The following is a 23,898-nucleotide window of genomic DNA, read 5'->3' as shown; positions in this document are numbered from 1 at the left end:
CCCCACAAAGTACTTTATTTGAAATAGTATTTGCTTATTCTAAAAAAGAAGTCATAAGACAAGTTTAAGAATATTTTAATATATTAAAAAATACATTAACTACCCTGAACATAAAAAAACCAGAGATACAAAGTATTTTATTTTTGTTATGATTTTAAGACCCTTCCAGTTTTATAATGTATTCTGGGGAGGAAGTGATGGTTATTATTTTTTAAATCCCATCTGGGAAAATGTATTAGCTTCTTGTCACCACTGAAACAAATTACTACAAATTTAGTGGTTTAGTACAACACAGATTTTCTTCTACAGTAGTTGTGGAGATCAGAAATCTGCAATAATCTTTACTGGGGTAAAAAGTCAAGATATCGGCATTGCTGGCATATTGGTTCCTTCTGAAAACTCTGAGGGGGAGGACCTCTGTTGTTACCTTCTTTATCTTCTAGTGGTACTTGTACTTCTTGGCTTTTGTCTCCCTCACATCTGCTCTTCTTCTTACATACCTCCCCTCTGATTCTGAGCCCCTTCTTCCCATTTATAGGGACTGTGATTACATTGGGCCCACCTGGGAAGTTTAGAGTAATTTCCCCATCTCAAAATCCTGAACCTAATTACACCTGCAAAGTCCCTTTTGCCTTAAAAGGGAACATTCACACTGCCTTAGGATTAGAATGTAGACATATTTGGGGAGGTCATTATTCAACCTACTATATTTCCACTTTTCACTGAAAGCACTGTTCTTTTCTCCTTCCACAGATTTACTTGATTAGGGATCACAGCTGAGATGATTGGGCTCCCTGAACATATCATCCATATATCAATATGTTTTAGAATAAATTTAGAAAAATATGTTCTTGGAGCTGGAGGCTTCTGAGTGAATCTTCTTTTCGCCACATTCTTGAATGTGTCAGGTTGGTTAGGTTTATTTCTCCTTAAGTATAGCAGACCCAATCTGTGCCCTACTCACACCCCCTTATTCTTCCCACTTCAGTGCATCATGACTCCAAACTGCAAAGTGCTGGTATTTGCATCTTTTTGCCTGAAAGCCACCCTAGTCTCCGAGCCTGTTTTGTCTGCTCATGACAGGCTGGAAATGCTATAGAAATTAACTACCCCCCCTCCCCATCAACCTTCACTAATGAGTGGAGCTTGTGCATAAATATCCCAGCTCCCTCATTTGTTTATTATAATTTGTTTTGTTGAGATACAGTTCATGAAACATAAAACTCAGTATAAAATTCAGTGATTTTTTTTATATAGTCACAATATTGTACAACCGTCACTACTAATTCTGAACATTTCTACCCTTACCCAAAGAAACCCATACCTTTTAATAGTTTCTCTGGGTCCTCCTCTGCCCCATTCCCTGGAACCCACTAATCTACTTGCTGTCCCTATGAATTGGCTTATTGTGGACATTTCCTATAAATGGAATCACACAATATGTGGTCACTCATTTTTGGATGGATAATTTTTAAAAAAGATTTTATTTATTTAAGAGAGAGAGAGAGAGTGCATGAGCAGGGGGGACAGATGGAGAGGGAGAAGACTCCCCACTGAGCAGGAGCCTGCTGCAGGACTCAACCTTAGGACCCTGGAATCATGACCAGAGCTGAAGGCAGACACTTAATGGACTGAGCCACCCAGGTGCCCAGGATGGATAATTTCAGGCACATGTTCAACGACAGTTCTCAGATTTCCCCAGCAGGATTAAACTGTTGCCCATAGTCTTAATGAGTAATTAACTGTCTGCCTTTCTTTCCTGTGTCACTTCCCTACTTTCCCAGCAATGTTTCCTGGAATCACTTCTCTAATAATGCGCTTGCACTTGAAACCTTGCCTTAGGGTCTCTTTCTAGGGGAACCCAGACTAAAATACCAGGTATATCAAATTAATTAATCCATTCCTAAATTTTACATGGACTATTTGTGCGTGGTACATTGCTTAACACTGAAAATACAGCACAAACAAGTCTGTCATTGCCTCTGCTCTCACGGAGGTTGTTTAAGCAGGGAATAAATGCATTAAGCAAATTATAAGTCAGATGAGTATTATGAGGGAGGAGGTGAGAGAAGGCCTAGCTAAGGATGAGAATGTGGAAGCAGAAGGAGTGAGCCGGCAGCAGGGGGTTGGGGAAAATGTTCCAGGCACATGGATCCACTGTAAGGCAAAGGTGAGCATGGTGCTTTGGAGGATGGGGAACAATCCATATGGCTCTTGCTGACAGACCTGGAGAATAGTTGTACTAGATACTTACATGTTCCTTCAAGGAAGAACTTGGTGTCCAGCTGTGGAGTGTGTGGTCAGCAGTCTGCAGCTGTGAGCTCCTTCGTGCATGCCTCAGCTCATGAGAGCCGCCTTGCCCAAGGTCTTTCCCAGAGCTGCTTGCATCTGGTGACTGGGTGAGACTGGGATATAGAGGCATAGCCATCTGGCCTGGCTGGGGATATTCTCCTGGACAGCATCATTTGCCCCAGAGCTCCTGGCTACGTGTGTTGTGTCTGCATTGCCGTTCAATGGTTCCCTCAGTCCAGCCCTGCTCTGCCTACTTCTTTTCACAGGGGTTGGTCCTTTATAAACATCTCACTCCTCAAACACTGTATTAGGATTGGATCCCAGAGGACCCAACCTCCAGTAGCAGAGAAACAGGAAAGCATTGTGCTAAGAGTAATATTACAAGGCTCCTCCTCAGATACGCAGGAGGTGAGGGTCTTTGAGACCTGATAGGGCCGGACTTTACATATACTGAGCAAGAATGACTTTGGAGTCTTCATAGAAGGTTCTGCAAATATATGTGCCTTGGAGAGATTCTGGAAGTCTGAGAACAACTCAGAGGAAGTGACGATAGGTGATGAGCATCAACATTTGGGGGTACAAATGTAAAATACATTTTATTATTTGTGTTTTTCTAAATTTGTCTCAAATGATAACATTTGTATATACCTATGTAAATGAACCGTGCTAGTAATATGTCTGTTTGGATTTACATGGTCTTTCATCCCTGGATCCCTCAGGAATGGGAGCAAAAGGGAACATCGTAGACAAATTTTTTTTCTGTAAGGATAATATTAGATTACTGCTGACATTTAAAATTTTATGTCCTGTCTGGGTAGTAGACTTTTAAAATGATAATTAGATGCTACTCCAGTGGGTACTTTGAAAAGCACTAAAATATTAAATAACTTGAATGTTTAACTTACATTAGCTGGAACAGGAGCATCTACACTCCTCTGCCTTTAGAGTATGCCACTAGAGTCTAGGCTGTCCTCAAAGTACAGAAACAGGAGCTCCTTCCCACCCTAAGGGTACTCGGATGCTTCACTGTAGATATCTTGGAACATATGGGCAGTGGCTTGCCGCTTGTCCCTAAATGACTGGAGGCCTAGTGGTGGGCATTGCCATGAAGGCAAGGGCGGTGCTGCCTTGTGCAGCCTGTTGAGGGGCTAACAAGCCTCCTGGATGCTCTCATGGTGCCCCTCACATCCATCCCCTTCCTGTGTCCCCTGGCCCAAGTGCTTCTTGACTTGGGAACCAGGGATCCATGACCTAAAGCCTTCTTTTGTGTCCCTTCTTCTAGTTACTTCCTCTGGTTCTGACGCTTCTCAGTAGACCAGAGATGCGTTCAGTATCCTTGTCCTCTCTTTGAGGGCAGGAGGTGGGGTGCTATCTTTAGGGCTTTACAGTAATTTCAGAGGAAAAAATAAAAACACATAATAAATTCCCTGCTATAAAGCAAGATATGTTTTGAATATATGAAAATGAAAGCAACTTCATTTACCTGAAGTTCTAGAACAAACAAAACTACAGTGACAAAAATCAGAACAGTAGTTGCCTCTGGAGGGGAAATTGGACAGGGGCTCAAGGATGTTTTCTAAAGTGACAGAAATGTTCTAAATCTTGCTGGGGTGGAGGTTTATGTTTGTCCAAACTCATTGAATTGCGTATTTAAAATCTATATATTTTATGTAAATTTAAAAAGTACACAGGATGGCAGCTCAAAAAATGAAAAAGAGATGACTGTATAAAACTAATTCAGGTAAGATTTAGATTTCAAACTTACTTAGTTTTAATTGCCTAAGTTGAGACAGTTAAAGGAAAGGACTCATCAGTAGCATGCAGCTCTGTTAAGGCATATAAAAACATTTTTATCCATAATTATTTCTTATTAGAAATCCAGAATTTTGCATGAGATCAAGTTCTTTGAACAGAGAGAAAAATTGGTTTTATGTTTCATGAACTCAAGTTAGTTAGATGAGACTTAGTACATATTTCTTTAGCTTTTGTCTTTAGCCAACACCCAATATTTCCATCTACAGGGACTCTTTTCCCCATTTGACCATGTCACATGAACACCAGTTAGTATTACTCTTGACAGGCAAGGCATCTCACTCAGAGACCAACTACCACATGACCCCAGAGTGGTTAGGGACTAGTAGGATAATTTCTAAAACTGGGTGAGGTGACACAGCCCTGTGGAGTGTGACAAACGCTGGCTAGATCAAAACACTCAAGTATGGATGCCAGAAAAACTGAGGGCACAGAATGAAAAGTTCAATGTGGATATCAAAACACAAATAGAGGCATCTGGGTGGCCCAGTCAGTTAGGCATCTGTCTTTGGCTCAGGTCATGATCCCAGAGTCATGATCTCAAGGTCATGATCCCAGGATCGAGCTCCGCATTGGGCTCCCTGCTCAGTGGAGAGCCTGCTTCTCCCTTTCCCTCTGCCTGTCCCCACTGCTCATATTCCCTCTCTCACTTTCTCACTTTCTTTTTCTCTCTCTCAAATAAGTAAACAAAATATCTTAAAAAGAAAAAGACAAGCAACAAAAAATCTTTTAGTATAACTATGCAAGGGGATACTTCTATATCCCTTTCATACACACACACACACACACACACACACACACACATACAGGACATATCTACAAGGGATATAATTTTACTAAAAACATTTAATTAATTTAATTAATTTTAGAAAAGATTTTATTTATTCATGAGAGAGAGAGAGAGAGAGGGGCAGAGACACAGGCAGAGGGAGAAGCAGGCTTCATGCAGGGAGCCTGATGTGGGACTGAGTCCCGGACTCCAAGATCACGCCCTGGGCCAAAGGCAGGCGTTAAACCTCTGAGCTACCCAGGGATCCCACTAAAAACATTTTAAATCTGAAATTCAAATTTAACTGATGTCCTATATTTTTTTTAGCTAAATCTGGCAACCCTCTGCTTGGGATATACTGAAAAGCAGGATTTTTTTTTTTTTAAAGATTTTATTTATTTATTCATGATAGTCACACACAGAGAGAGAGAGAGAGGCAGAGACACAGGCAGAGGGCTAAGCAGGCTCCACGCAGGGAGCCCGACGTGGGATTCAATCCCGGGTCTCCAGGATCGCGCCCCGGGCCAAAGGCAGGCGCTAAACCGCTGCGCCACCCAGGGATCCCGAAAAGCAGGATTTTGTTTATTGGTTTGTTTTCAGGGAAAATCAGAGACACACAAAATCCGAGCATGTGTTTCTCAAACTTAAGCTTGCATCTGAATCACCTGCAGAGCTTGTTAAAACAGACTATTGAGTCCAACTTTCTGATTGATAGGTCTGGGGTGAGGGCCTGAAAATTTATATATATATATATATATTTTTTAATTTTTATTTATTTATGATAGTCACAGAGAGAGAGAGGCGCAGAGACACAGGCAGAGGGAGAAGCAGGCTCCATGCACCGGGAGCCCGATGTGGGATTCGATCCTGGGTCTCCAGGATCGCGCCCTGGGCCAAAGGTAGGCGCCAAACCGCTGCGCCACCCAGGGATCCCAAAATTTATATTTTTAACATCCCCAGGCATTGCTGAGTCCAGGGATCACATCTGAGAACTGATCAGAGGCAATATGTTACAGATGTATGTGCAAGGATTGCTAGAAATACCATGTTAATGTATCCTATTCATTACCATTCTGTCCAGCACACTAAACTGCATGACCAATGAGGGGCAACACATCAAAAATATCATGTATTGTCATGTAATATCAAGAAACCACTTATTATATATAGTTGCCTATGTTGCCAGGTTTTATAGCCATTCTATAGGTAAGTGCCTCTGTTGTCAATGGATTGCCTTTTAATATATGTGACGTTAAAAATTCCATATTAAAATTAGAATAGAATTAAAATTTCGATAAACTAATAAAATAGGAACATCAGAGAACCTTTGCTAAATTAAACACCAAATAAATATTAAACAAAATGAAAACCTCATGAATTTTATTAAACACCACCACAATTCCTGTAGCAAATTGTATATATACACAACCTTCATATAACCTTAGGATTTTACCCAGAATGGAATTTCCACACCAGACCATGAAACTGGTTTTCTTGGAGGAAGATAAAAGGGATATTTGCTTGTACTTTTTATAGAACTGGAACATAGTGAAATTTTTTAAAGTAATTTTGAAACTTATATTTTTAATTTTTATTATAAAAAGGTTATTGGGTTTTTATTTCCTAGTTTTCTTTTTATCGGTCTACTAAAATTGATTCGAATTTCCTCTTTTGAGAGTGAAAAGTATGTAGGGAAAAAAAATGGAAGAAGAGTACTAGAATATTTGCTGGGTGTCTGAGTCCTTTGGCCACTGTTAGGAAATTGTTGATCTACCACAAACACATGTAAAATGTAAGAAATAGTTTAGTAGAGAGATATATATACTGAAGTATATATGGGTGAAATAATGTGATGTCTAGAATTTGTTTTAAAATACTGTAAAAAGGGGGGTGCCTGGCAGTCAGTTTGAGCATCTGACTCTTGGTTTTGGCTCAGGTCATGATCTCAGGGTTGTGGGATTGAGCCCTGCTTCAGGCTCTGGGCTCCATCCAGTTTAGCACAGAGTCTGCTTAAAATTCTCTCTCTCCCTCTCCCACTCTCTCCACTCTCTCTCTCTCAGATAAATAAATAAATCTTAAAAAAATACAACAAGAAAAAGGTTGAAGGAAAGATGAAGTAAGTTTGGCAAAATAAAATGTTGATAATTGTTGAAACTAGGTTTTGGGAGCCTGGGGTTTATGATAGTATACTACCTTTGTAGTATAGTTTAAAAATTTCTATAAGTTAAAAAAAATCTAAGGACTTGGATTATATTCTCAGCTTTGCCACTAATTAGATAAGAAATCATACTCAAATCACTTAAATATTCTGTGCCTCAATTTTTACAAATGATTGGATATCAATTAGCAAGTAATAATTGAGCCAGGTAGCACCTGGATGTTACTATCTGAATTCCCAGGGATATTGTCAGATTACTGGAAAGTATAATGTATTTAAAAAAAACTAAAACCAGTTTTCAGGTATGACAAAATTTATTGTGGAAATTGAGTACAAATGCTTGGAGCACAGATCAGGTAAATGAAGTTTCCCAAAGACTTCTATTTTTTGTGTGTGTTTATGAATAGTTATTTAGGGTAGGTATCTGCTGAGATAGCAGAGAGGCTCAGACTCCTACATGGGAATAGGATAGGCCAAAAAAAAAAAAAATGTTGCACATCTTGACTCTTTTGTGTTCGGAAACACAAAAGCAAAGCAATCTTTTAAGATTTCTAAATACCATCTGTATCTACTAACAAGGTAAAATAATTTAATTTGTACACTTTTGTGATTGATCCCCAAAAGGCAGATAAATACAGAAGGAAAATGTAAAGGTCAAGAATATGCAAGCTTATGTGTCTGTTGCTGTGTGTATATGAGCATGAGCAATTGAGACCCTCTGAAATGTAATCCAGGCATGGCTGTGTTCCCCATGTAGAATGGGGGAGATGAGGCCCTCTTATTGTGAACTTAGAGCCAATGGGCATGGTTCAGGTCCAGAAATGGGTCATGGCCTAAAAGTCTGAGGAGCAGAGTTTGTGACTGACTGCATGTCCAGCCATCAGGGGAGGGGTACACTGATCCCCTCCAGCTGGCCCTGAAGATGCAGGAATAGGTGCAGACTAGGATGAGAATGTGCCCGCACCCAGTGGCTTAGGGTGGACTTAGGCACTATATGAATGGTGCTGGGTGTCCTTGCCCTCCTGAATTGGAAATTCTTTCCTGTGGTTATTTTTTTTAAGATTTTTATTTATTTATTTATTCATGAGACACACACACACACACACACACACACACACACACAGAGGCAGAGTCACAGGCAGAGGGAGAAGCAGGCTCCATGCAGGGAGCCAGACGCAGGACTTGATCTCGGGTCTCCAGGATCAGGCCCTGGGCTGAAGGCAGTGCTAAACCACTGAGCCACTTGGGCTGCCCCTTTCCTGTGGCTATTAGGCAATTATTCTCTGCCACAAGGTGGATTCTATACAAAAGGGTTAAAATTCTTTCATAGTGTGGTGTGTTTAACAGTATTTTCTTTGTTACGGACTGAATGTTTGTGTCCTCCCCTCCCCTACATTCATATGTTGAAGCCCTAACCCTCTGTATAGATGTATTTGGAGTTGAGACCTCTGAAGAAGCAATTAAGGTTACATGAGGTCGTCAGGGTGGGGCTCTATCCAATAGGATTAGTGCCCTATGAGAAGAGACACTAGGGCACTTGTGTGCTTTCTTTCTCTCTCTCGCTGTATCTCTTATCCCCCTCTTTCTCCATCCCCACCTTCTACCTCCCCCCATGTGCTCAATAAAAGGCAAGCCAGGAAGAGAAGCCTTACTAAGAACTGAATTGTCTAGATGCCTGATCTTGGACTTCCAGTCTCCAGAACAGTGAGAAAATAAATGTTGTTTAAGCCACCCAGTCTGTGGTATTTTGTTATGGTGGCTTGAGCAGACTAATATACCCTCTGAGAGCTAGGTGAGAGTCCTTCCTCCTAGGCTGCACCAGAGAGGTCATTATGGGCAGGAAGAGGTATGGAGAGGAATCTGGAGTTTGAGACCTCCAGTTGACCCTTCAGCAACATGGCAAGGTTTGGGGCACTGACCCTTTCAAAGTAAAAAACCCTCACAAAACTTTTAGTTCCCCTAAAACTTAACTACTAATAATCTACTGTTGACTGGAAGCCTTACCAATAACATAGTCAATTAACATATATTTTGTATGTTTTATGTATTATATACTGTATTCTTACAATAAAGCTAGAGAAAAAATAAGTTAAGAAGACTGTGAGAGAAAATATTTACAGTCCTATACAGTAAAAAATATAAGGGGACTCCACACAGTTTAAACCCAAGTTGTTGGGATCCCTGGGTGGCGCAGCGGTTTGGCGCCTGCCTTTGGCCCAGGGCGCGATCCTGGAGACCCCGGATCGAATCCCACGTCGGGCTCCCGGTGCATGGAGCCTGCTTCTCCCTCTGCCTGTGTCTCTGCCTCTCTCTCTCTCTCTCTCTCACTGTGTGCCTATCATAAATAAATAAAAAATTAAAAAAAAAAAAAATAAACCCACGTTGTTCAACAACAAAAAGTTGTTTCCCTGTATTTGGAAAGGGTGCTACAGCTGGGGATAATAATGGGGGTAGGGGGATTTCCTGAGGAGTAAGAGGCAATAGAGGATGCTAGTTATCCAGAGAAGATGGAGAAGTTGCCAAGAGAGAAGGAATTAATGTGAACTTTACCTTCTTTATGATTTCGCTTGTGGATTACCTTGCCAGGAGACACTATCAATCACAGAGTAGTTGCTCAATAAATCTTTGGATACCTGCATGAATTCCTTTGGGACATGCATTTTTCTTTGGCAGATTGCTTCATCACCACATAGAATGGTAAATGTACTCAATAACTATTTTAATCTTGTTAGTTTAACCTTTTGAAAATAAAATCTTTACCATCTTGTGCTGAATATGCTTATTTCCCCCCATTAAAGCCTATATTTAAATGACTTCCTTCTCTTTTTGGAGGATATATTTTTTGAAAAACTTTCTCTAAGTTGACTTACTTTGTCAGTAGTGTGCTGTAGAAAAAAAATGAGTTTCTTTTGGTGAAACAAGGGGCCCAGTAGCTTGCATGTGAGAAAAGAAGATCAGGGTAGAATCTTAACGAGTGTTTGCCCATAATCAATGAAGATATCTCTATACTTTGATTAGATTATTACCTAATCCCCAGTAAAAACTTTTGCCAGCATCCCCTACCCTATGTTACTACATATTTGTAAAATTTAGAAAATTTTGATTGATATGGATGATGTGGGGCTCAAGCCCTTTGCTGATAATCTTCATATGTTACTTTCTTTAATTCTCACAATATAACTGTAATACAGAAATAAACTAAAGGAGGAGTCCTTTGGAATATGACTTAGAGACCCAGAACTGCTAAAGCAGAACCTGTTCTCTTTTCTAGAGGTAAAGCCAAACATACTCCTTGTTTCATTGTGCTCTTTTTTTTCCTTTACGGTTATTTTTATTCATCACACACACACACACACACACACACAGAGAGAGAGAGAGAGAGAGAGAGAGAGATAGAGAGGCAGAGACATAAGCAGACAGAGAAGCAGGCTCCCTGTGGGGAGCCTGATGTGGGACTCGATCCCAGGACCTCGGGATCATGACCTGAGCCAAAAGCAGATGCTCAACCACTGAGCCACCCAGGTACTCCTGTGCCCTGTCTTTATAAGAACAATTAGATTTGGAATCTTAAAAATGTCTTTCAAGAGAGTACTTATGCCCTTTTGTTAGTATTTTAAAAACAAACATCTTACCTTGAATTAAAAGCCAGTGATTAAAATCTACAAGTAATATTATCCAGCAAGTAATCACTAAGCTAAATATAAAATTAGAGTATAGAAAATTAAGTGTGGAAACTGAGCCATTATTCTCATATGCAACCCAGTAAGAATTTCAATATAATGTATTAGAAATTGATAATGGCTGATTAAGCAGGAAAGGAATCCACTCTATAGAGATGTTCATGGGAGAACTGGCTCAAAGCTGACTCTGGAAATGGTATCCAACCATAGACTTTAGAATTGTCCTGATGACTTTAAGCATCCCCCATTGCTTCCCCATAAGTACTAGGGACCCTGCTGCTGCCCCTGCCCCACCACTGCCATTTCTGGAGCATGAACTTGCTTACCATTTTTGCCATCACATGGATTCTGTGTGGTGCCTCCTTTATCAAGTTGCCTTCTTCTTTTCCTCTTCCTCATCCTTGAAATTTCCTATGCTGTTTTTTTTAAAAATTGTGGTATGAACATTTGAGATCTACCATCTTAACAAATTTTTAAGTGTACAATCCAGTATTGTTAACCATAGGCATAGGAGGAACACTTTTACTAGTGATATTTAAGAACTACTTGAAATAATTACTGGTTTTAACAAAATATGCAGATTGCTGTAAGAGTTGAGGTTGAAATGATTGTGATTCAAAGTGTCTTTTTTTTTCTAAAGATTTTATCTGAGAGAGCTAGAGGGAGGGAGACTTTGGGTTAGTGTGTGCATGTGCAGTGGAAGGAGCAGAGGAGGAGGGAGAGAGAGAGAATCTCCAGTCCACTCCCTGAATGTGAAGCCTGGAAGGGGGCTTGATCCTAAGACTCTGAGATCATGACCTGAGCTAAAAACAAGAGTCAAATCCTTAACTGACAGAGCCACCCAGGCACCCCTCAAAGTGTCTTCTAAATGAAAGCAGTTTAGCTAGAGATCATAAATAAAAGGGAATAGACTCACATGTTTTAAAGGGAAGATAAAGGCTAGTGTTCATATTTATGGCTCTAGAAAGAACATTATTCTGACTTCAAGTTCCTGGTACAGAATTAATTTGATGGGGGTATGTGGTAAATTCTACTCAGAGTTATTATTGTCACAAATCATTAGTTGATTCTTAAACACTCCTGGTTAGCTCAGGGCTACCTCTTTAGGATATCCTTACACATCTCCCATGATAGTTTGTGACAGGTGCAGTGACACTTGTTTCAAATATTCATTCTTTTATGAAATTCTGTTGACCCTGGCACAAAGCCATTAAATTGTCTATTCATGTTTGCTGCTCTACCAAATGAAAACCTTATTCCATATTTCAGACCAATATTGCTTGAGATAGACAGCTGGATCTAAACACATCCAGCAACACAATTTCTGCTTAGTAGAAATCAGTCTCCCTTAAAATATTGAATATAGTTTCAAATTAGTGCTATCTACCCAGGATAGCAGGGATCTGTGCTTCTCCTAAAAGTATGGCTGTAATAGAAATTCGGTAACTGAACCCAACACCAGTCATTGGTTGTTGCAAATTATTTCTTTCAGAGCACGTACACAGAACTGCTGGCTCACTTTCGTGGAAGGGCTGGGTGTTCCTGTTACCTTTAATTCTTCCCAACTGGGGAAGCATTTACTTTTGAGTTTGTCTTAAACTTAGAGCATACTGTTTCAGTGTTATGAGGAGAGCTATTGTCTTAGTTTAACTCATAACTAAATTATAAGGCAAATAGTACATTAGAGTCTGCACACTATAATGTCTTGTTATCATTTGATGTCCTTCCCTCACCAAGCCTACCTGGGCTGGTGGAACAAGGATGGATGCTCTAGGCAGAAACTCCTTTAGGGCATCCACTGGAGGTAGAGGAAGCAGTCCTAGAAGGCAAAACTGCAGAAACACAGCGAGGGGATTGGCAGCACATTGGAAATAAGGAGTTAGAGTCTTCTTTAGAAGATCTTCAAGTTGCCTTTATTTTCATGTGAATTATTCAGATGTCTTAGCAGTTCTCAGTGCAATTTGTTTTGTGAAATATATTAGGTATTCAGTGTGGCTGTTTTCAGGTTTATTATGCAATATTCTGATTCATGAAAATATTCCATTAAATGCAATCGCTCATGTAATTACTTTGCTTAATCTAAAGCATACTTTAATTAACATTGCACAGAATTCTGATTTAATCAATTAGATTTGATCTAGTATAACTTAGCTGTAAATACATTTTATGATGCAGCGGCTCAAAATAATTATTGAGAGCAAAGGTAATATATGACACTACCTAAAACTAACAAATTTCCTGTTAAGAAAGTAAATTATAATTTGAGCTATAATTTTATTATTTAAAAAGTTAAATATAAAGAATAGGTTATTATGTTTCCATTAATAGCCTGTTAAAAACAATCTCATCGGAGAGTGTTAGAACTTATAAAATATGCTTTATTTTTGTTTGCATTCCCCAACAGTTAAGCTTGAGAACAAAAGATTAAACTCAGGCAAGATTCACCACTTTTTAGCTCTGTAAATAGGCTCGTTAACATCAATATCTCATGATATTTGTCTACTGTTATGGGTTGAATTTTGTTTCCCCCCAAAATGATGTTGAAGTTCTAAGTGCCTGTACTTCAGAATGTGACCTTATTGGAAACAGGGTCATTGCAGATGTAATTTGTTCAGATGAGGTTGGGTGGACCCCTAATCCAATATGGCTGGTGTCCTTCCAAGAACATGGCCATGTGAGAACAGAAAGACACACAGGGAGAAGTCTATGAGAGAGGAGGGCTGAGTTTGAAATTATGTAGTTGCAAGCCAAGGAACTGCTGGCAACCAACCAGAAATTACAAAGAGGCAAGGGATGATTCTCTACAGATTTCAGAGGTGGCAAGGCCATGACCTTGATTTTGGACTTCTAGTCTCTAGAACTGAGACAACAAATTTCTGTTGTTTTAAGTCACTCAGTTTGTGGAAATTTCTCATGCCAGCCCTATGAAACTCATATACTCATTAAAACTATCTGAGAGCTATAACTCAACCAGAATCTATAAAATTTCTTTTAATCATAGTAGGAAAGGGGGAGGTTCTTGCTAAACAATTAAAAAAAATGCAGGCACCGTTTTTAGTTTGAAGTTAATTTTTACATTCCTAAGCAAGCATTTATATAAATAAAACACTTTTGTTCTCAGCACCCTTCCTCACACATAGCACCTAGCAGAGTGCCTTGAACGTACATTATCCAACAGTACATTTTATGACTTAGTTTTAAAATATTAAAAATGAAAATAGCCTATAAATATTAAAATACCCACTTATAGAATTTGAGCTGTAAAATATATACAGTGCTATAGAAATGTGAGAGTAATCACTAAAAAGAATTTACATGAGGTTCACAAAGGCAAAATTTCATTTTGAATTGATAAGTGGATAATAAAGAAACTATATATTCATTTAGTTTGTGGATTATTCAGATTGTATATTTTCTGTTGGCCTCATTTTGACTTTGAAAAGATACTCAGAACCTACACTATATGAAGGGCAGGGAAAAATAAAATAAATATAAGTTCTTGATATTAACTTGCTAACTGACCTTATTACATAGGGAATGGAATAGATGGAAATTAAAAATATAATAAAAGATTAATTTTGGGAGTTATCTGTAAATTCTCCCCTTGCCCTGAGTGTTTAAGAGTTGTTTAATTTTTGGTTGTTGCAAGGGTGGTAATGTTTGACAGAAAGGCATCAACAGACCCCAGCAAAGGATCTAGACAGAGAGAGCTAAGACAGCAGGGGTTACACAGCATGCTCCAAATCAAAGGGGAATTTCCTGGTGTCAGGGGTCCAAGAAGCCATTAGATGACACCAGGTGACTGTGGGCATCTTTTTCAGGTCCTTTGAGAAGCAGCACCTTTCCATTCTTGGGGGTCTTCATAAGCTTCTGGCCCTTCTGGTTATTCTGGATACTTTGGTTTTCACCTGTTCTATGGGTAGAAATAACTAGTGTAAAATAATCCCTTACCTCTAAGTCATTTCTGAGCATTTATTGGCAGATGGGGTGAATTGAAGTTTAAATTCCCACGTGTACTATTTCTTAGCAGGACTTTGCCTCAAATCTGCCTGAGATCCATTCCTATAACTGGGACTACAAGATAAAAAGATATATTAGATTTGTAAAGCAAATTTTTTTTGAAAAATTAATATTTGATTTTGTACTATATTCTAGGTTCTGTGCTAAGCATTCCACATATAATCTCATTTAATATTTCTTTTAAATTTAAAATTTTTTATCAAAATAATGCACATTTTATAAACATCAGAAAGACTGGGTGGTGAACAGTTGGGAGTTCACTTTCAAAAACACTCTTCCTGGGCAGCCTGGGTGGCTCAGTGGTTTAGCGCCGCCTTCAGCCCAGGGCCTGATCCTGGAGACCCGGGATCGAGTCCCATGTCAGGCTCCCTCCATGGAGCCTGCTTCTCCCTCTGCCTGTGTCTCTGCTTCTCTCTCTCTCTCTGTGTCTCTCGTGAATAAATAAATAAAATATTTTAAAAAAACCCACTCTTCCTTTAAAAGGAATATACTTTGTGTGATATCTGCATAATTAATAAAAATACAAAAACAAAACCAGTCAAATAATGACAAGGTGTATATTAAAAACATCAGTCCTGGGGATCCCTGGGTGGCTCAGCAGTTTAGTGCCTGGCTTTGGCCCAGGGTGTGATCCTGGAGTCCCGGGATCGAGTCCCACATCAGGCTTCCTGCATGGAGCCTGCTTCTCCCTCTGCCTGTGTCTCTGCCTCTCTCTCTCTGTGTCTCTCATGAATAAATAAATAACATATTTAAAAAAATCAGTCCTCTGCTCCTTCCTTTTTTACTCCTAATTCCCTCTCCTTAGTCCAATAATTCTTAATCTTATTTCTTCCAGAATTTACTTTCTTATGTCTAAATAACATGCATATTCTGATATTAGTTTATTTTTTTTCTTCTTTCAGTTTTAGATGTTGTCTATTGACTTCAAGCCAAGGCAGATGAAGATTTAGCTTTCCTATACCCCTCCTTTCACATATATTACTTCTTCCTCTCTTTCAAATATATTATAGTTTTTCATTAAATCCATATTTAGGGCTAATATTATCTTAACTATGTAAGTATTGGTTATAGCTAAGTCATATAGTATACTATAATTATATTTCTTCTCTTCTATAGCTCATTGTTTTCACCAGAGTTGACAACTGTATTTTGTCGTTGTTTACTTGGTTGCTGTGCTTTTATTACTAATTCATCCCCAGATTTACTGATACAAATAAAAATGGCTTCTGAACATGTGTCCTGTTTTGTGTTTATCTTGGAGAAATTCATCTAAGTCTTCAGCTTTCCTTCTCCTGTTCCATCTTGGTGGTTCTCTAAGCCTGGTATACAGCTATTACTGGGACTTTCCCTTTACCATTACCTTGAGATTTTTTTTTTCCCCTTTCTCCTTCATGGGGCTTCCTATTTTCTGAGATCCTACATCTTTTTATTGCTTTGCTCCCTCAATTTGGTAGAGCATATCCTTCAGGAGTTTCCTGAGAAAGGTTAACAATTTAGGAGCTCAACTTTATGAAAATGTTTGTATTCTACCTTTGGATTTCATTGATCATTTGCTGGGTATAGATTTTTAGGATAGAATTTCTCTCCGAAAACTCTGAAGGCATTTCTCCATTGCCTTCAAACATCACTGGTGTTATAGAGAAGTTTAATGTTACTGTAGTCCTCATTCCTTTGTGATCATTTTTCCTCCCCCTTCTGGAAGTTTTTAGGCTCCTCTTTTCATCCTAGTGCTCATGATGCATCTTGGTCAGATAAATCCTCCAAGAGGATTTGCATTTTCTTCTACCAAATACTGGGAGGGTATAACCAATTTGGGATTAGTCTGAATTAAATTCTTGGCTAGAGGTTTATCAGACCATGTAAGTAGTCTGAATTTGGGTCACAAACCAGTAAAAGCTGACCTATGATTCAGCTGTAGTGTCTCCCCTCTCTACTCTTGCCAAAACTGAAATAGTAAATTTTCAGTTGTTACATAGGGGGTTTATTTGTAATTTAGCCTTACACTGAAGGTATAGCCCTTTGAAACTCCAGAATTCTGGTAAGAGGATCTGTATTAGATTTCCCACCTTGGAGTAGCCTTGGGCTTTATTCTCTGCTCCCATTCTCTAAACTACTATAAAAATCAAAATCTGTACTCACCTGGCTTGACAAATGCTCTCAGAATAATAGAGCACCACTTACCTCACTAGGTGCCTGCCTTCACCTAATGCCTAGCCTGAGATTTTCTTACACTTTTGTTTGATGTTTTAAAGATGATTTTAAAACTTATATTTTATCCAGAAGTTGTAGTTATTTCCAGCAGTCCAGATACCTATCTTGTTATATTCCGGGAAATGGAAATCTATATCACTTTTCTAAGTCTCAATTTGCTCATCTGAAAAATGAGGATAATAGTAGTATCTACTTCATAGTATTTGAGCAATACATGAGATTATTAGTGTAAAGCTCTTAACGCTCTGTCTGGCACCTCAATTAATGTTTACTTCTATTTTTGTAAATGGTATTCTCAGAGTCTAAACATGAATGCTGTCTTGCTATATTTTTTATGTATATCATGCACTAATGCCAGGGGGTGAAGATATGAAGAATCTGAGGTCTTGATAAGTTGTATATTTATTAATAAATATAGCTCTTCCCATTTCAAAAGTTTCCATTTCAAATGAAAACCAAATGATTAAACATTAGTAGCCTAGATCTTAATTGAGAAAAGGAGATTTATTGCAGTAAAATCCTTGATTTATACATTTCTTGAGACAATAGAGTTTGAAAATATCCCCCCTCCCCTTAATCAAATTTGACTCTAAAGGGTATAATATGGATGCTTTCTCTTACAGCAAAATAGGCTATGCTCAGATTTTTTAACCAATTTTTTATTGCCACATAAATTGCATAAGTAGGTGCTTTTAAAGTCCACAGGTATGTTCATTCTAAGAAGTTGTCCTTCTCTTTAAAGACAATTTCCACCCATTGCCAAGTAGCTCTTGCACAGAATCTGCTCTCTGTCTGGTGATTCACCTGACTCGTGAGTGGTCTCAGGGACATTTCTTTAGTAGGTGCATTGTGATATTCTTCACAGCCAGCATGGTCTCTGTACAGGTTGGTTTGATGAGCATCTCTGGAAGTAAAAATCCAAAATGTCCAGTGTCACGAAGTTCAAAAGCAAATGTGTAGGGTATTCCATTTTTGTAGGCCCAATCCATTGAACTACCAGAGCTCACATCTAAAAGTTAAAAAAAAAAAAAAAAAGAGCCTCACTAAAGAGTCTGCATAATTTTCAAAGTTTACATATAGTCCTTGCTTACTAGGCTACCCTAAATCCTTCCAATTAAACACTACTTCAACAAGAATGATTTAACAGTAGTTCCTTGGCACATTAGGCTCATGGAACTTAAAAATCCTACCCGCCATCATCTTTGAGGATCTAGTTTAGGTAGTAATACTTTTCTAGTGCGATGATCTCAAAATTTCTCAGCCCCAATTCCAGTAATATTTATCTCCATCCTCACTCCAGTGACCCATAAGCGAACTAATCCCTGGCCCAGTTTCTCTGCTTTCACTCCTTGAGAGAAAGCTGGAGAGTCTTTGCTGTAAAATCACATTAGTCACTGATGTCTTTCTCTGTTCTCAACACTGCTCCAGGCTTCTTTTTCTAGACCTTCACTTACTGAACCTTTCTCAGGCTCTCGTAGTCCTGCCCCTCATTTACCATTGTCCCCTTGTCCGTAAAAGGTAATCATCCCACCACCTTCTCTACTGACATCACAGCCCTCGGGCTATCCTCCTTCCAGCTCAGAAGAGGAGCTTTTGCTTTTTATTTTGTTTTGCTTTTTGTTTTTACACGTTGTCTTTGATTTCATTCATCGTCTTCCCTGGTAGTAGGAGGGTCCATTTTCCAGGACCTAGTTTAATTAATTAAAACACCTTTTGTTGCATTTGCTTTGACCAAAATGTTCAAGCACCGATTTTCTATGGCATTTCCTTCTCATGCTACATACCATCCTTTTTTTATTTTTTTTTTTTTACTTTGTTCTTTTGCTTTAGAACACAAAGAGAATCTATATATGTTGCCTCTATATCCTCAACCACTTTCAATCTGGTTCTTGCTCTACCTATGAAAACTTTGTTCTTGAAGGTAACCAGTGACAGCAGGCTAATCTCCTTTCTTGTTTTGTCCCCCCCACCCCCCACAGACCTCACTTTCAACCTCTCCACAGTATTTAGTATAGGTAATAATCCATTGGCAATTCTCTCTTTCTGGCTCCTATGACCTCACACGCTCCAGCTTTTCAGCACAGGTTGAAAGTACAGGCATAGGGACAGACTAAGGGCTTGAGCTGTATCAGATCCCACCACCTACTGTGACTTGTCTGAGTGAGCCTCAATCTCCCCTTTAGAAAAAGGGATGATATTACCTACTACAGTGTTGTTGTGGAAATTAAACAAAATAATGTGCCAGGATATAAGCCCTTATTAATTTGCATCTTTATATCCCAAAGTGCCTAGTATGTAATCTTTTAGCATAATAAGGTTCTTAATAATTATAAATTTTTATAGAAGAATCTTTATAAACTTTTTTTCATGCAGTTAATATGATTCAGACTGACCTAACATTGTTATTAACAAATTTTCTGAGCATGTTCATCTGCTCAAATAATACCCTTTTTATGCTATTTTTGCCAGGACAAGTTAGGGATAAATAATGTTAAGATGACAATTAAATGGCTCTGTTATTCTTCAGGCTCCCCTGGCTTTGGTTAAGGACAGAAGGTAGGCTGTGGCTTCATTGTCCTTCTGGGTTAGAGTACACTGAAACTGCAAATAGTAGTCATAGAAGCCAAAGTCAGAGTCAACATGTGCCAAAAGTTACATCATGGTGATGTGATAGCCTCATTTCTATGGTAGCAGGTTGTCCTTGGTATAATACCATGACTGTGCCTTGATATCAAGCAGAAAAGGTAAACTGTAAGATTTTTAAAAAATTAATGTTTAAAATTAACATATATTAGTAATAATTAGTGATATGATTTTTAAAAATACTGTTTCCTTTTTCAGTATGAAAAACAATTCTAAAAAGGTCAACATGAGACCAATGATTATAGACTTTGAAAACAATTCTAATATTTAAGGCATTCTCATTATTAGGATAAACTTATTTGATAAGCAATGTTGGTTGACAAACCAAACTTTTCTTTGAAGGTTGAAGAAAGTGAATGGTTAGGAATATAATAATGGGTAGGTTAAAGGAATCAAGGAGAAATTTGATACTTCACTGAAAGCAAAATTGGATGTCACTATCTAAACATATACATACAACCTGTGTGTGTTTGTGCATACATAGACATTCAGATATATATGGTTTCTTGTTAGATTTTCCAAGTCATATAATTAAAAATGTTAGAATTTGAAAGGCCATGGGAGATGACCTAATCCAATTCCTTACTTAACTGTTGTGGAAGCTGAAGCCCAGGATTAATATTTTGGTGGCAGAATCAGGACTAGAATCCATGTCTTCTGATACTTTGTTCAAGTTCTTTCCATATACCTAGTTGCTCTTTATTTCAATAAACTATTAGCAAATTGAATTCAACAGTACAATAAAGAAATTATTCACTATGATCAAGTGGGATTTATTCTGGCTGCAAGGGTGGTTCACTACTCACAAGTCATCAATGTGTTATACCATATTAATAAAGGAAAGGATAAGAACCATATGATCCTGTCAATAGATGCAGAAAAAGCCTTTGGCAAAATACAGCATCCTTTCCTGATAAAAACTCTCAACAAAATAGGGATAGATAGAACATACCTCAACATCATAAAGGCCATATACAAAAGACCAGCTAATATCACCCTCAATGGGGAAAAACTGAGAACCTTTCCCCTATGATCAGGAACAAGACAAGGATATCCACTCTCACCATTGCTATTTAACATAGTACTGGAAGTCTTAGCCTCAGCAATCAGGCAACAAGAAGAAATAAAAGGCATCCAAATTGGCAAGGAAGAAGTCAAACTTTCACTCTTTGCAGATGGCATGATACTCTATGCAGAAAACCCTTAAGACTCCACCAAAAACTGCTAGAACCCATACATGAATTCAGCAAAGTTGCAGGATATAAAATCAATGTTCAGAAATTTGTTGCATTTCTATACACCAATAACAAAGCAGCAGAAAAAGAAATCAAGGAATTGATCCTATTTGCAATTGCACCAAAAACAATAAGATACTTAGGAATAAATCTACAGAAGTAAAAGACGTGTACTCTGAAAACTATAGAACACTTATGAAAGAAATTGAAAAGGACATAAAATGGAAAAACATTCCATGCTCTTGGATTGGAAGAACAAAACTGTCAAATGTTTATGCTACCCAAAGGAATTTACATATTTAGTGTAACCCCTATCCACCAGCATTTTTTATGGAGCTAGAACAAACAATCCTAAAATTTATATGGAGCCATAAAAGAGCCTAAATAGCCAAAGCAATTCTGAAAAAGAAAAACAAAACTGGAGGCATCATGAATCTGGATTTTAAGATCTATTACAAAGCTGTAGTCATCATGACAGTATGGTACTGGCACAAAAACAGACATATAGATCATTGGGAAAGAATAGAGAACTCAGAAATGGACTCACAACTATATGGTCAACTAACCTTTAGCAAAGCAGGAAAGAATATCCAATGGAAAAAAGCCTCTTCAACAAATGGTGTTGTGAAAACCAGATAGAAACATGCAGAAGAACGAAACTGGATGACTTTCTTACATCATACACAAAAAAAAATTTAAAAAGGATGAAAGAGCTAAATGTGAGACAGGAAACCATCAAAATCCTAGAGGAGAAGACAGGCAGAAAAGCTTTGACCTTGGCCATAGCAACTTCTTATTAGACACATCACCACAGGCAAGGAAGACAAAATAAAAAAGGAACCATTGGGACTTCATCAAGATAAGCAGCTTCTGCACAGTGAAGGAAACAGTCAACAAAGCTAAAGGGCAGCCTATGGAATGGGAGAAGATATTTACAAATGATCATCTGATAAAGGGTTAGTATCCAAAGTCTGCAAAGAAGTTATCAAATTCAACACTCAAAAAACAAATAACCCAGTTAAGAAATGGGCAGAAGACATGAATAGACATGTTTGCAAAGAAGACATCCAGATGACTAATAGACAAATGAAAATATGCTCAGCATCACTCTTCATCAGGGAAATACAAATCAGAATCACGATGAGACCACCTCATTCCTGTCAGGATGGCTAAAATTAACAACACAGGAAACGATAGGTGTTGGCAAGGATGTGGAGGAAGGGGAACCTCTTGCACAGTTGGTGGGAAGACTGGTGCAGCCACTTTGGAGAACAGCACGGAGGTTCCTCAAAAATTTAAAAATAGAAGTATCCCATGATCCAGCAATTATACCACTAGGTATTTACCCAAAAGATACAAAAATACAAAATTGAAGAGGTACATGCACCCTGATGTTTATAGCAGCATTATCAACAATAGCCAAACAATGGAGGGAGCCCAATTGCCCATCAACTGATGAATAGGTAAAGAAGAAATGGTGTATATACACAATGGAATATTACTCAGCCATCAAAATGAAATCTTGCCATTTGCAATGATGTGGATGGAACAAGAGTATTATGCTAAGTGAAATAAGTCAGTCAGAGAAAGACAAATACCAAATAATCTCACTCATATGTGGAATTTAAGAAAGAAAACAGATGAACATATGGATTGGAGGGGGAAAAAAAGGAGAGAAGGAAACAAGCCATAAGAGACTCTTTTTTTATAAAAGATTTTATTTACTTATTCGTGAGACACACACACACACACACACACACACACACATAGAGGCAGAGACACAGGCAGAGGGAGAAGCAGGCCCCATGCAAGGAGCCTGATGTGGGACTTGATCTCGGGACTCCAGGACCATGCTCTGGGTAGAAGGTAGGTGCTAAACCACTGAGCCACCCAGGGATCCCCAAGAGACTCTTAACAATAGAAAGCAAACTGGGTTGATGGAGGAAGGCGGATGGGGGATGGGCTAGATGGGTGATGGGGATTAAGGAGGACACTTATTTTGATGAGCACTGAGTGTTTTATGTAAGTGATGAATCACTGAATTCTACTCCAGGAACCAATATTGCAGTATATGTTAACTACCTAATATCCAAATAATAAATTTATTTTAAAAAGCAAAAAAAAAAAAAAAAGGAGAAATATTTTAATCACCTTTTAAGGGGAAATTCAGTTGAAGGGGTTATGCAAGAAATACAGTTTTATAACAAGAATGGTGGAGGAAAAGAATAAGACAAAAGCTCTTTTCGGGCTGAGACATTACTTCATTATCTTCTCAAGGCCCATTTCCACCCTCATAGTAGTTACAATTGCTTAAGGAGCCCATTTGGATACTTTCTACTGTCATAAGATCTCAATTCAACTTTGTAGTCATTACTACATGCTTAGAATGTTCTCTGCTTAGAATTTATTTCAATTGGTACAGTGATTTCTGTCAAGCAGTGTAAAACTAATCAAATATAAACTCCCTCCATCTTCCTCGGCTAATTTGGTTGTCAAAAATTTCTCATTAAGGGGGAACACACTTCTGTTTTTCTAAAGGAAGTCATTTTACAGGATCTTGGTTCAAGAGATGATTCTAACACAAAATATGCAGGAAACTCACACAATGTGGTGGAGGCAGGTCCATATCGATATTGTACTCCATATACCGACTGAAGTGCATTCACAGCTTTATAAGCTGCAGATTCCTGTGAGGGAGAAGGGAGCACTGATATCACTTTACATCATTGCATTGAAACCTATGGAAGCACTGGCATGTTGTCTTCAATTTGGAGAGCAAGGTTGGGCACATTAAATCATAGTTAATAATAGTAGTAATAATATTTCTTGTCACATGCTGTTTACAATGTGTTTGAGAACACATTTCCTTTTATTATTTTTTAAAGATTTTATTTCTTTATTCATGAGAGACACAGAGAGAGAGAGAGAGAGAGGCCGAGACACAGGCAGAGGGAGAAGCAGGCTCCATGCAGGGAGCCCAGCATGGGTCTCGATCCCAGGTCTCCAGGATCATGCCCTGGGCCAAAGGCAGGCACTCAACCACTGAGCCACTCAGGCGTCCCAGAGAACACATTTCTT

At 38.5% G+C, this 23,898-nt stretch overlaps 1 protein-coding gene and 1 long non-coding RNA gene across 6 annotated transcripts in view; one reads left to right on the top strand and one right to left on the bottom strand.

Annotated features, from left to right (window-relative positions):
• LOC140620301 (uncharacterized) overlaps positions 1 to 23,898 on the top strand; it is a 106,374-nt gene that overhangs the window by 25,672 nt on the left and 56,804 nt on the right. The window lies entirely within an intron of this gene.
• Positions 17,426 to 23,898, bottom strand: part of CPA6 (carboxypeptidase A6) — a 329,838-nt gene continuing 323,365 nt past the window's right edge. For 2 of the 3 annotated variants that reach the window (XM_072804341.1, XM_072804342.1), the window contains 2 exons: positions 23,423 to 23,507; positions 17,426 to 17,951 (listed from right to left, as the gene is read on the bottom strand). In XM_072804341.1, coding sequence (XP_072660442.1) covers positions 17,764 to 17,951; positions 23,423 to 23,507 — 273 coding nt within the window. In that variant the 3' untranslated portion in view covers positions 17,426 to 17,763. The remainder of the gene's footprint in view (positions 17,952 to 23,422; positions 23,508 to 23,898) is intronic. The other variant, XM_072804344.1, reaches the window with a different exon arrangement.

Source organism: Canis lupus, chromosome 28 (genome assembly GCF_048164855.1).
Source record: "Canis lupus baileyi chromosome 28, mCanLup2.hap1, whole genome shotgun sequence".
Classification (NCBI taxonomy): Eukaryota; Metazoa; Chordata; class Mammalia; order Carnivora; family Canidae; genus Canis; species Canis lupus.
Note: the sequence above shows the minus strand (reverse complement) of the source record. Positions and strands in the feature narration are given on the sequence as shown.